Source organism: Zalophus californianus, chromosome 8 (assembly GCF_009762305.2).
Source record: "Zalophus californianus isolate mZalCal1 chromosome 8, mZalCal1.pri.v2, whole genome shotgun sequence".
Classification (NCBI taxonomy): domain Eukaryota; kingdom Metazoa; phylum Chordata; class Mammalia; order Carnivora; family Otariidae; genus Zalophus; species Zalophus californianus.
The window spans coordinates 54,206,936-54,221,632 of NC_045602.1; the positions used below are offsets into that span (position 1 = coordinate 54,206,936).

General features: G+C 39.6%; 1 protein-coding gene across 2 annotated transcripts in view; it reads right to left on the minus strand.

Annotated features, from left to right (window-relative positions):
- APLF (aprataxin and PNKP like factor) overlaps window positions 1-14,697 on the minus strand; it is an 88,107-nt gene that overhangs the window by 34,609 nt on the left and 38,801 nt on the right. For both annotated transcript variants that reach the window (XM_027623754.1, XM_027623753.1), the window contains one exon: window positions 9,500-9,684. In XM_027623754.1, the coding sequence (XP_027479555.1) occupies window positions 9,500-9,684 (185 nt within the window). The remainder of the gene's footprint in view (window positions 1-9,499; window positions 9,685-14,697) is intronic.

Sequence of the window (14,697 nt, forward strand, 5' to 3'; positions counted from 1 at the left end):
CTGAAGTTTTAATGTACTACAAGGGACAGGCTACAGAACTTCTGCCCAATACAAGTTCACTGAGGTAATCTGCCATCCCTGGAAAGAATGTCTGTACTAGTAAGTTGCCTTAAAGGTCCTGCATTAGTCTCATTAGCACCCACCTACTAAGGATTAAAAAATCCCAACCTCCAGCCCCATCTTCACTCTTGAGCTTCAAACTTACAGTCAACCACTAACTAGACATTTCTTCCTCAATATCCGACGCACCTCAAACTCAAAATGTGAAAACTGAAGTCCTCCCCCTGTATTCTGTACCAAAGTTTCTGCCAACGTAGCTTCTCCATTCATTCTGGCCAGGAACTTGGAAGTCTACCTTTCACTCCTTCTTTTCCCTCATTCTGCTCAGATCCAAGCACTCAGTCCTGCAGTTTTGTTTCTTAAATATTTCTCTTACCCGATGCCTCTGTGCCATCCTCAATGCCACCACCCTGGGTCAGACTCTCTTTATGTCTCGCCTGAGATGTCCTCATTTCCTCTTATTCCCCTGTCGTTTATTTTGTTCTCTTTCGATCTCTCCTCTAAGGAGCTTCCAGGATTATCCCTGTGGCCAAAATCCTTTCAAAGTCCCCCCTCTATGACTGGTTCCCCACTGCCAGCTCCATCCTCACCTGGCTTTACAGCACGAATTCTAAGAACAAGAGTTCCCAGCGGGCTCCTGGAGCTCCTCCGCTCCTGCACCTGCTGCCCATCTACCTGGGTGGATTCCTACTTCAACCTCTTTTGCACCTGGTTCACGCCTACTGCTCTTCTGTTAAGATGCAGCTCAGATCAGTTGAGGATCCCTTCCCTAGGAGTTGCCTTAGGCAGCCCCCAAAGCCCCCAGAAAAATCAGTGTGGTGTCAACATTATTTCACCATTCTGAATCATGTCCCCCACAGGACTATGAGCTCCTAATCAGCTATCTCTTATTCACGTTTTATCCCAGATTCTAGCACACTGTCTTGCATGTAACAGAAAGACTGCTTAGTGTAATGATTATTAGAATGGTCTTTGAAGTAAAAAAATCATATCTTGAATATTAGTTTAGCCATTTCCTAACTTTGACTTTGAACAAGCTGATTCCAACTTTCAGAGTCTCAGGTCTCTTGATCAGTAAACTGGGGATATTATCAATCAACTTTCCAGGATTTTCTAAAAATTAAATGAAATAAGTATATCTTAGTTGTGCCTCTAGCCCATAATAAGAGCTCAATAAATGGGTGTGTGTGTGTGTGTTTAAGTCGTTTTAGTTAATAGCATTATCAATGCCATTATATCACTACTACTTGCTTAATGAACGCATGCTGAATAAATGAATGAATGAAAAGATGTTTCTGTGGAGCTGATGAGAGCCATGCCATAAACGGTATCAAGTGGCCAATCAGAAAAGCAAAGGGTACAGGATTCTTTGATGTAGTAAACCAATACTGTGGAGCTCTGGGGAATACAGCCTTACTTAAGAGATGGCTGTGCAATAAGTTATAGTCTTCATCTCCCCTGCTATTTTCATAAAGGAATATGAGTAAGACTTCACAGCAGGCATGTGTATAGAGAGAAATGAGATACCTAGCAGCCAGCACACTCACATCAGCAATTATTAGCACAACTGCATATACATACAGTACAGGCAGCAAAACTGGAAATGGCTCTCACTGCCAAAGCCTCCACCTCCATATACTCCTCTACTCTAAATGCACTGCTTGCAAGTTTGCTTCCAAATAATACAACTATACTAGAACTCTCTTCTTCGCCCTCCTTTTTTTTTTTTTTGGAGAGAGAGAGAGAGAGAGAGAGTATGCGTGTATGTGTGTGTGTGTGGGAGTTGGGGAGGGGGGAGAAGTGGGGAGAGGGAGTGGGAGAGAAAGAATCCTAAGCAGGCTCCACGCCCAGCCCAAAGCCCTATGCTGGGCTTGATCCCACGACTATGAGATCATGACCTGAGCCAAAATCAAGAGTTGGATGCTTAACCTACTGAGCCACCCAGGTGCCCCTAAAGAACATTTTCAGTACCTCCTCCTCAATATGCTGTTAGTCATTAGGTTCTGTTAATTCTATCTCCAAAATGTCTCTCTTATCCCTCTACTTCTTTCTGGTCCCAGTGCCACCGTCTAGCTCAGGCCTTCATTCCCTGAGGCCTCCCAGGGCAGCTTCTTAGGCAGTTCCTGCCTCCATCTTACATATGGTGGCTACAGGCATCTTCCTGGCCACTTATTCTCCTTCTCAAAACCCTTCATGGGGCGCCTGGGTGGCTCAGTCGTTAAGCATCTGCCTTCGGCTTGGGTCATGATCCCAGAGTCCTGGGATCGAGCCCCACATCAGGCTCCCTGCTCTGCGGGAAGCCTGCTTCTCCCTCTCCTGCTCCCCCTGCTTGTGTTCCCTCTCTGGCTGTCTCTCTCTCTGTCAAATAAAAAAAAATTAAAAAAAACCAAAAACCTTCGGGCGCCTGGGTGGCTCAGTTGGTTAAGCAACTGCCTTCAGCTCAGGTCATGATCCAGGAGTCCCGGAATCAAGTCCCACATTGGGCACCCTGCTCAGCGGGGAGTCTGCTTCTCCCTCTGACCCTCCCCCCTCTCATGCTCTCTCTCTCTCTCTCATTCTCTCTCTCAAATAAATAAATAAAATCTTAAAAAAAAAAAACCTTCAAAAAGTCTCTGAGGCCATAAAGTACAGTCCTGATTTCTGTATAGTCTGGCATCAAGTGCCATCCTGAGTTGATCCCCAGTCTCTTGCAGTAGCTTCCTCCCCTTGTCTCACCCACCCACTTCCATACACACGCCCATGCAAGCATGCACATGACACTCCAGTGCAGATGTACATCCATGGGCCACATACACTTTCCTGCCTCTATGCCTCCGCTCACACTGTGCTGCTCACTGACAGTTCTCCTCCTCATTAACCCTGTTTGCTAGCATGCCAGCCATCTTTCAACACCTAACACAAAAATCTCCTTCAAAGTGATTAAATAAGCATCTTTCCCCTCCCCTCAAAGACACACCTTCCACCAAACAATAATGTAATATAAACAGCCAACCAAGGTATCTAGGGTGCTTGAGACAATGAAGATACTCTCAAAATACCACCCCTCCCCCAACCAGCTTCCAGGAAAAAAACCACCTTTTTGGTAATGCCTTAAAAACTTTATTGAACACCTGGACCTTTTGATATTCTGGATGACTTAAAAAAAAACAAACAAACAAAAAAACTTTCTGAATAACCCTGATCGCAGTCTTTAAGTTGGAAGAAAAAAAATGATATATCCAAACAACAAACAGGGGTACATGACTCTCTACAATCAGTTGTTTAGATTCATACTTCCTGAGATAAACATTTGCTAAATTATTGGTTTTGCCAAATAAATCACTATAGCACCCTGATAAGGCAGAATAGCCTTTATCTTCAGGATATTCTGAATTGGGTATTTTTCTCCTCTTTATATCTCTTTGATATCTTACCGCCCGAATGGACTTCTGGGCTGCCCAGGGTTAACTAGCTAAGACTCCCACTGTGACTTAGGGACTCATGACCCCTGTAGCTAGAACTAGAGGTCAAGATCATTCCACCTGCCATATCACCTACTACAATCAGTCCCAAGGCTCAAATAAGGGCATATTAATATAAGTACCCAAAGACTTAAATGTGAAATTTAGATTTGGGTCAGACAAATATGGGGGGTTGGAAATGGAGGTAAGATTACATTATTACAAATTGTTAGCTTCATATGCCACCTTCTACAATGTCTAGTCAAGCCTATCAAAACAGAAAAGATTAACTTTCCAAGATGGCAGAGTAGGAGACCTTAGTTCCATGCTCATGGATTGGAAGGACAAATATTGTAAAAATGTCTATGCTCCCTAGAGCAATCTATACATTCAGTGCAATCCCTATCAAAATATCATCAACTTTTTTCACAGAGCTGGAACAAATAATCCTAAAATTTGTATGGAACGAGAAAAGACCCTGAATAGTGCCAAAGGAATGTTGAAAAAGAAAACCAAAGCTGGTAGCATCACAATTCTGGACTTCAAGCTCCATTACAAAGCTTTAATCATCAAGACAGTACAGTACTAGCACAAAAACAGACACATAGATCAATGGAACAGAACAGAGAACCCAGAAATGGTCCCTCAACTCTATGGTCAACTAATCTTCAATAAAGCAGGAAAGAATATCCAATGGAAAAAAGACAGTCTCTTCAACAAATGGTGTTGGGAAAATTGGACAGCCACATGCAGAAGAATGAAACTGGACCATTTACTTACACCACACACAAAAACAGACTCAAAATGGATGACCTCATGATCTCAGCCACAGCAACTTCTTGCTAGACATGTCTCCAAAGGCAAGGAAAACAAAGGCAAAAAAAAACTATTGGGACTTCATCAAAATAAAAAGCTTTTGCACAGCAAAGGAAACAGTCGACAAAACCAAAAGACAACCAACAGAATGGGAGAAGATATTTGCAAATGTCTTATCAGATAAAAGGCTAGTATCCAAAATCTATAAAGAACTTATCAAACTCAACACCCAAAGAACAAATAATCCAATCAAGAAATGGGCAGAAGACATGAACAGACATTTCTCCAAAGAAGACATAGAAATAATGGCCAACAGACACATGAAAAAATGCTCAACATCACTGGGCATCAGGAAATACAAATAAAAACTACAATGAGATATCACCTCACACCAGTCAGAATGGCTAAAATTAACAAGTCAGGAAATGACAGATGTTGGCGAGGATGCTGAGAAAGGAGAACCATCCTACACTGTTGGTGGGAATGCAAGCTGGTGCAGCTACTCTGGAAAAGAGTATGGAGGTTCCTCAAAAGTTAAATATAGAGCTACCCTATGACCCAGCACTTAAACTACTGGGTATTTACCCCAAAGATACAGATGTAGTGAAACGAAGGGGCACCTGCACCCCAATGTTTATAGCAGCAATGTCCACAATAGCCAAACTATGGAAAGAGCCCAGATGTCCATCAACAGATCAAGGGATAAAGAAGATGTGTTTTATATATATATATATATATATATATATACATACACACACACACACACACACACACACACACACACACAATGTAATACTACTCAACCATTAAAAAAAATGAAATCTTGCCATTTCCAACAATGTGGATGGAACAAGAAGGTATTATGCTAAGCGAAATAAGTCAATCAGAGAAAGACAATTATATGCTCTCACTCATATGTGGAATTTAAGAAACAAAACAGAGGATCATGGGGAAGGGAGGGAAAAACAAAAGATGAGATCAGAAAGGGAAACAAACCATAAGAAAGTCTTTTTTTTTTTTTTAAGATTTTACTTATTTATTTGAGAAAGAGCACAGAGGGAGAGCGAGAGGGAGACGCAGACTCCCCACGGAGCAGAGAGCCCAATGTAGGGGGGCTACATCGGAGCTCAGGACCCTGAGATCATGACCTGAGCTGAAGGCAGACACTTAACTGACTGAGCCACCCAGGTGCCCCAAGAGACTCCTAATCATAGGAAACAAACTTAGGGTAGCTGGAGGGGAGGGGAGGGGGTTGGGGGATGGAGTAGCTGGGTGATGGACATTAAGGAGGGCACATGATGTAATGAGCACTGGGTATTATATAAGACTGATGAATCACTGAACTCTCTCTCTGAAGCTAATAATACACTATATGTTAATTAATTGAATTTAAATTTTAAAAAAGGAAAACAAAATGCTATACAGTCAAACAAAAAAAAACAGAAAAGCAGATGGGATTCAAGGTAGGGACTCTAACTCAGATTAAAAGGAATAGACAGCAGCTGGCTGGAGGATACTCAGGCCTCTCCGTCTGGAACTTATGTGGAACAGTAGTCAGCAGAGCGAAGTGCAGACTGAGGAGTCTGGCTCTAGGCCAAAGTCCTATTATGATCCCTCAGGCCCAAGCTTAGATAATTTCAAGGCTTTGGCTGGCAGGCCTCACGGGGGAAGCTGCCCTCCCCACAACAGACATGGTGCACAGCCAGTGTGTTACAGTTTTCTGGAGAGAGTTGCAATCAAGGACTCAAGCCTCAGTGGTTTAGCCATGCTTATGGTGCATTCCTAGCCCAGGTGCCTCTTCACAGAGGCCTCTTTGGTAGGTGTGGGGGAGGGGTGTGTGATTGTGTTGGGCCCTTCCCAAGGATCCTCCCTATGGGGGGCTTTGGATGAGGCATTTTTCTGTACTTTGATTCAGTATCTTTTCACTCCTAGCTCTTCCTCTTCTCCTTCATCCTTGTCTAGAAAGAGGCAGAAGCATTTGGTCCAGGGCTCCTCAGCAGTTAGAGGATTCTCCACACCTATGCTGCTGACTCTTGCCAAGTGCTGTTCCATGGCACAAAACGGAACACTGGGGAGCCGACAAGTCATTTCCCCTTTTGCTTGGCTGTCGCACTAAGTGAAGAAAGGCTTGAGTTATTTTCAATTTGGTTCTCTGTCTTAACTGACCACGCTGACACCTGACTGCTCAACAGAGGCCAAGTCAAAACAAGAGGCTCCCCTCTAGATGCATGAAATTCCAAAAGTCCCTTCTTTCTCACATCTGCTCTTTCACCTTATGGTATATCCCAAGTGTTTCCAACAATTCGAAACCTCATTTGTTAGGTTAATCTCGACCAACTTAAAAACTACCAGTTTCTCCCCCTCTCTGAATTTATGCAGATCTAACTATAGTATCCCCCTGCCCCCAAAATACTACATAACCTACTATTTATTTCTTTCTAGACCCCCTTTCCTCCATCTGTCTGATAATGGGTGTATACATGACCCAAAAAGGGGTAATGATACTACTTCATCTCTCTGAGCACTGTGAATGGTCTAAGTGGAGATTTCGTGATCCAAGTCCCTAGAACTTACCACAGAAGCAACCACAGAGAAACTCTCATTTTTCCTCTTAAGGTGAAAAACGAGATGACATGAGCCTGGAGCTACCAGTGCCCATGTTGGACACCATGTGAAGCAAGCCTGCCATCAGCAGTGAAGGATGATTCGAGAGGTGAAAATCAACATGATTTTGATCAAGTCCCTTGTCCCAGCTGGTCTTTATGACCTATATTTCCTGCTGTTTTCCTTTCCATTCTGGAAACTGAATTATTCCTCTATCTTTATGTGATAGTTATCAAAGATGACCGCCAGCAATTCCTCCCATCCCTTTATACACAAATTACTCCTGCCATCAATCAGTGGAGTTCTTATCCCCTCCCCTTGAGTCCAGGCTGGCCTGGTAATTTGCTCTGACCAAAAGAACGTAGCCGAATGACACCGTACCAGTTCCAATCTTAGGCCTTAAGAGAACAGTTGCTTCTACTTTGATACCCTTGGAATCCAGCTGTCAGGTGAAGACGTTTGGCCTAGACTGCTTACTGGTTAAGTGGAGAAAGGGAGGCCCGGCCAGCCGCCAGCCATGCAGTCAACCCTCATGGAGGCACTATTCATGCAAGTGAAGCCATTTTGGATGCTCCAGCCTCAGCTGAGTTCCCAACTGAATGTAGCCCAGCTCAACACCAAAAAGACGTCACAAAAGAAATGCCCAACTGAGCTCAGCCAACTCACAGAATTATAAGAATAAAATGTTGTTAAGTCACTAAATGTTAGGGTAGCTGGCTTCCCAGCAACAGTTAATACGCTTTATAACACTACTTGCTTCAGTTGTTTCAGTTAGGCTTCCTTCTGTCGTTTATAACAGAGACCGAATTAGATTATGTAAACTATGTAGATTATTTCTTTAAAGTTAGTAGATTCAAGCCCCTCATGTTCATTCCCAAACTGGACAATTACATAACCCATAAGGAGCTGCAGAGAGATGCAAGAGAATTAATGAGAAATATGAACAATTTCAGAGCAATTATCTTCATGACCAGACATTAGTAGAGTCACAAAATTATAGGCAGTCCAATGTACGTGTCATCAAAATCTCACAAATACCTCGAATATCTTGGATCTGTTTACTGCTCCTCTCCGCAATCTATCAATTAAGAAAAGTGTTTAAGTTTCACTTGTCATTGCCAAACTTGGGTAATGGGTTGGGATAAACAACTACACTACAGATTTTCTTCTGGAAAAAACAAAAAACAAAAAACTTTTCTTTTTTGAAAAAAAACAGGCAGTCATATTAATATGTTCAGAGAAGGGAGTGTACTAGGGCTCAAAGTCAAACAAGTTTTATCTTAATAACTTGTTATGGTCAATACAAGTGAGTCAGAAAATGTTCTCATTTGTTAAACCTGACTCCGTAAGTAAGCCAGGGAGCTGACCCGATAGGGATCAGAGCGCATTTCCCTACCTAGAAGAAAGGATCCAGCGAGAAGCCAGATCTTTTCTCATGGGGGAGGAGGCAGGAGCAAAGGGAGTACTACGAAAGGCCCACCCTCCGGAAGAGCCGACAGCCTTCCGGCCAGCCCAGCGCACACTATTCTAAACCAATCCTACCTACTCCTTGGGCTCCGCTGACACTGAAACGGTGGAGACCCACGGAGCCGGTAACGATCGTGAAAACTATTACCGAAAGCCAGCGCTGTCTGAAGAGGAAGAATACCTGACCTGCCCTGGGCGTGCTCACTCGTTTGCACACTCTCTCTCCCCTATTCCCTCTTTTTTTAAAGGCATCCAATAATGGGCCCCATTTTCCTTAAGTACCCAATGTTAAAGAATGCTTAGGTCAGTCACACCATTCCAGTGAGTTAGCAAAAACTGAAAGAGGAAAGAGAATTTTTCCAAATACTGTAAATTAGCCCAGAAGTAATCCTGCAACAGGCTATTAAGAACTAGCCTATCAGTTATTCTTCAGAGGTAGGAAGAAAAAGGTGGTTACATGTCGTCTGAGAATGACCAATAAAATAAACGAAACCAGGTTTTCAGAATGAAGGTACCAATTACAACCAGTCAAGCGGTCTCCACTTTTTTTCCAGTCTGAAAACTTCTAAATTAAATAGAATTTGTTTTCTACAAAGCAAGTACTACATTAATTTTAGTAAGCCAAAAAAAATCTGGGCTACTTTTTATCTTCATAAACTCAGCAATAAAGAACAGCTCTGGTTTTTTCTTGCCATATACAATATATAATCAATTCTTATCTAGAACACTTGATGAAGAAAACAAATGATCAAATAATAAATTTTTTTAAGATTTTATTTTTAAGGGGCACCTGGGTGGCTCAGTCCTTAAGCGTCTGCCTTCGGCTCAGGTCATGGTCCCAGGATCCTGGGATCGAGCCCCGCATCGGGCTCCCTGCTCCGCGGGAAGCCCGCTTCTCCCTCTCCCACTCCCTCCTGCTTGTGTTCCCTCTCTCGCTGTGTCTCTCTCTGTCAAATAAATAAATAAAATCTTAAAAAAAAAAAGATTTTTATTTTTAAGTAATTTCTACACCCAATGTGAGGCTCAAACCTATAACCCCCAGATCAAGAGACACACTCTACCAACTGAGCCAGCCCGGCACCCCCAAATAATAATTAAAAAAAAAAAATCACCTTGGATGAAGTGACAGACTCTTCCTGATCAGCATTTTTGCACTTTTTCCCTGTGTCTTGTTCTGCAGATGTACTTTCTGAATCTCCTGATGAAATTAATCGCTTTCTTCCTTGCTGTGTTATGTTTACTTGAGTTTTATCTTTGCAGATTCCTTCTTTTCCACTTTCCTGGATTATATTATTATCTTAAAAACACAATGAAAAAGAAGAAAAAAAATTATCTCCTATATCTTCAAATGTCAAAAGAAAGAAGAAAAAGGATAAAAGGGCAATTAAAAGTAAAGTTCCATTTAGATTAATGCCACCTTGAAAACACTTACTTGCAAATCTCAGAAGAGTATTAAGCAGCACTTTAGCCTGGAGCTCCAGCCCTGGAGAGAGCCAGGCCAAGATGCTAATATGAACAGGTGCCATCCTTGAACTGCTTTACTATGCCTCTCTGAACTCTGGTTTTATCATCCCAAAGAAAGGAATTATAATAATAACTCATAGAGTTACTAGGAGTAAACGAGGTGTGATATATAAACTATATAGCAGAGTATTTGATACGTGTTAAATATATGTTTTTTACTTTAGCACTAAATTTCCCTAACAGAAAATTTAACATATAGCTATCCAATGAATTTGACATACAATTATTGAGCCCCTAACATCCACAGTGAGGAATTCAACTTAATAACAGATTAAGAACCCAAAACAACCCAAAAGCAAGAGTGACCTCCACAAACTTCACCAATTTCGAAAATAAGTCTCAATAACAATGGACACTGTACCCCATATAATATTTACCCTGGGTTCAATATATGGGGCAAACCTAAGTCAGTATCATATTTTGTTAATAAATCCATGATCCCTCTAATCAGAAAAAAAATCCACTCTTTTTAAGAGGACAATCTTCATGTTTAATTATCTGTCTCCCCCACATTCAAATAACAACTTCACGAGGACAGAAACTTTATGTGTCTTGTTCACTGTTCCCTCCTGGTATCTCCAGAACCTAGAAATGTGTCTAGCATAAAACTGGTGCTCAATAAATGTTTGACTAAATGCATTGTGAACATAAACAGAATTGGTCCAAAGACTCCCTTGAGAGCCTGAATATAGGTATATAAGGCAATCCATAGTCACTAATGTTCTAAAGCAAGGTCTGGCAAATTTTTCTACAAAAAGCCAGAGCATAAATATTTTAAGTTCTGTTGGTCATATAGTGTTCTGTCATAACTACCCAACTCTGCCTTTCTGGCGCAAAAGTAGCCACAGACAATACATACAGGGATGAGCATAGCTGCGTTCCAGTAAAACTTTATTGACAAAAACAGGCAGCATGCTGGATTTGGCTCAAGGGCTATAGTTTGCTCAGATTTGTACTAAAGGATACTCAAGTGGCCTAAAATAACAGTCCTTCATTAAAGTTAGGAAAGAAATATCATCCACATTATTTAGCAGTGAAGTCAATTGAACCAATATAAACATAATGTATTTACATAAGAAACTTAGGAATAAAACTATTCAATAACTAAACTTTGCCTAAATTACTTAAATATTTACTTTGAATCTAAATTAGGAAGATTTCATATCATTTTAGAAACTGTCAGGACTATACAGCTTCATGCAGCAAATGTCCAAATGCTACAACAGATATGAGTTAGTCAAACGAAGAGAAATAATCAACTAACGGTACTGCTTACTATACTAAGAACTAAAACTGTAAATTAAGTAAGACACAGAATCTGCCCAAATGGCAGTTTACCATATTCCAAGTGTCACACATGTACATAAAATCATAAAATTAGGGGTGCCTGAGTGGCTTAATCAGTTAAGCATCAGACTCTTTCTTGGTTTTGGCTCAGGTCATGATCTCGGGGTCGTGAGATTGAGCCCCAACTCGAGCTCTGCGCTCAGCACAGAGTCGGCTTGAGATTCTCTCCCTCTGCCCCTCCCCCCACCCCAAGCACACTCCCTCGCTCTCTCAAATAAATAAAATCTTTTTTAAAAATCATAAAATTAAAAATATATATTTAAAATATTCTTCAAAATTCCAAGTTCTCTACTACAAATATTCCTTCTAAGGACCAGAGCCAATTTCTTTTTGCATAGGAAGAAGCCATTTTGATACTGTTGTAAAAATGCTCTTTAAAAGAGTAAATATAGCTTAATTAGTTCATAACAATCTTCAAATCCGGCATACCAAATTTTTTTTTATATCCAGAATAGGTACAGTTAAATGACTGCAATATAAAAGAAGATCTGTTAAAACAAATCACTTTATTTTTAATATTACTAGTTGCATTTACTTATATGAGCTATTACATTAACAGTATATGAATGATAGATAGCTACACTATACACATGTCATTACAATCACATCCATCCAACTTTATCCTCCAAAAGAACCACCCTAACAGTTATATTAACAATTTGAAGTGTATCCTTCCCAACTTGCTAAGGTTAACCAAATATACCTACAAATACATATATATAAACACACATGGACTAAAACTATAAATGCTATTATGCTCGTGGGATAAATACGTAGAATTAGAATTTGTAGATCAAAGAGCGTTGTATATTTAAATATGTAAGAAAGACTGGCAAAGTAGTCATAAATTTATTGCCTATTTGTATTTATTCTTCTGTAGTATGTCATATACTACGTCCAAAATTTCTGAGTTTTACCTTCCTTTTTGTTATTAAGTAAACAATTGTTAACCTTCTGTGTTTTATAATTGTGACAGATATTATCTCTCCGTAGGTTTGCCAGTCTGCTACTTGCCTCTGGCTTTGTTTATAGTGTCTTCTGCACACAAATTTTTTTTTTTCCATTTTTAACCTAAATGCACCTGTCAGTTTTCCCCTGAGGGTTCCAGGCTCTCTATCATCTTAAGAAAACCTCCCAGAAGTAATAAAAATATTGTTCTCATATTTTCTTCAAATGCCTTAATAGTTTTAATTTTTACATTAAGATTATCAATTCAATAAAAATTTAAGAATATGGTATGAGGTAGTGCTCTAATATTGTTTTTTTTTCAAATGGAAAGCTAATTTTCCCAACATCATTTATAATAATAATAAATATAACAATATAAAAATAATAAAATTCCTTTCCCTATCAATTTGAACTGATAATTTTTAATATATTAACTATGTGTTAATTTGATCTGTTTCTGGGTGTTTCATTCATTTTTTACTGGTCTAACTTACCTTTTCCTATGCTAGAACTATCAACTACTAAAAGTAGGAACCAGGCCCAGATTGTGATATAAAAAGATTCTCTAAAGGAACAGGTATTCCTATGATTCAAACTGTCCTTGAGCATATATGGAAAAATCTCCTAGTTCATTGAATACAACACCCACATAGCTCAATGCTAAAATCTGACAAAGATGGCACACATGAAGGAAAACACTATGCACTTACGAATACAGACACAAATGTTTTATTAAACTAAATATCAGCAACTTTGATCTAACAGAGCTTAAAAATAATAAGCCATCATGACGAATTGACTTATTCCAGGAACCTAAGCGTGGTACATTAGGAAATCTACCAACATCACTAATTACACTGACAGATGAAAATGCAGGACTATTTCTTTTTTTCCTTTTTTCTTTTTTAGCCCAGCGCCCCACCCCACTGCTTCCCTATGCCCTCCCCTGCTTCCAACCCCCATCTACCCCTTTCCAGGACTATATCTATACCAAAAAATTTGTCAAAGAATTCAATAGTTATTCCTGAAGGAAAAATAAGAAAAAGAAAAAAGAAAACATCCTAAACATGATAAGAGAATCAGAACTGAATACCAATCATGTTAATGCTGAAATACTAATAGAACCCTATTAAAATTGGGAAGAAGATAGAGCTACCAATTTTAACCATTTTTATTTAAAATTTGTACGGTCTAGTTCATGAAATAAAATTTTTTAAAGGCAGGAGACAGAACAGAAGAGCCAAAATTATTATAATTTTGTAGATATGACTGTACAGCTAGATAATCTGAGAGACTTAAAAACTATGAGAATTAATTAGATAATTTAGCAGGGCTGCTGGAAATAAAGTAAACAGAATAACCAGCACTTTAAGTAAAATTTAAGCTACAGTCAAATTAATAGAATGTCAGTTCAGCATTTATCATCTGCGTTGAGTGGTCATGTGGAAAATATTCAGTACAAAATTAAATGCAGACGATGATTTGGGGACTACTTCAACCTTTTTCAGCATGTGCCACTTTTCATGACTCCATGTTGGAGGGTTAGAAGATGGGAGAAGAAGCGTACTACAGAGTAGAATGATTTAAAAATTTAAAAGCTCCTTCTGCAATCTAACATGAGTGTCATAGCCCAGGAATTATAACTTGTCCTAAAGCCTAGAAGGCTAAGGGAACAGAGATGACTGGAAGCCAAGAGAAGAGAAGATCTGAAAGCCCATGCCCAAATATATTCACTTGCGAATCACTAAGGGACATGGAGAAAATTTTAGCCCAGGCCTGAGAAACTCATGATAACATCCAAGGGCTAGTATCTGGGGACCCAGAAAATAAACTAGAACTATATTGGCTGAAAAACAAAAAGGACAGCCTGATCACAGCAAATATTCAGATACATGTAAGGATTAAACCAAGAGTTAAACGAGAAAAGATCTAGGAGAGAATGCAAGGGCATATTAAAACAGAAAAGAATAAAAACACCACAACATAGAAAGGGTAAATTTAGGTGGCTGTATAGTGTCACAGCTCAGAGCATGGGCTTTAAAGTCAGACAGATCTACGTCTCAGTTACGGCTCTGGCCTTTATTACATGATCTTAGATAAGTCATTTAACATCAGTTCACGTTATCTGTTCTGTACCTAATGACACAAGGGTTCTAAAATATCAAGTTAATCAGATAATCTAAATAGATATCAATGAACAAAGTATAGTACTAAAGTTGCAAAAGATGTAAGAAAGCAACCTACTTCTAAATGAGTCCAAAATGCATCCTAGAAATTGATTTTTAAAAATCTCTAATATTGGTCTATTGACCTGGATGATTTATTACTTAAACAAATAAAACAACAACAATAATAATAAAGTACATGGCAGAAAAAGTCAAATTATTTTGATTTTTAATTAGCTGGATTCAAGTGCTGAACTGTCCTATGTGTATTTCTAACTCTTTGTCTCTAAAGGAATCAAGTAACCTAAGTTTGCTCTTACAAGTAC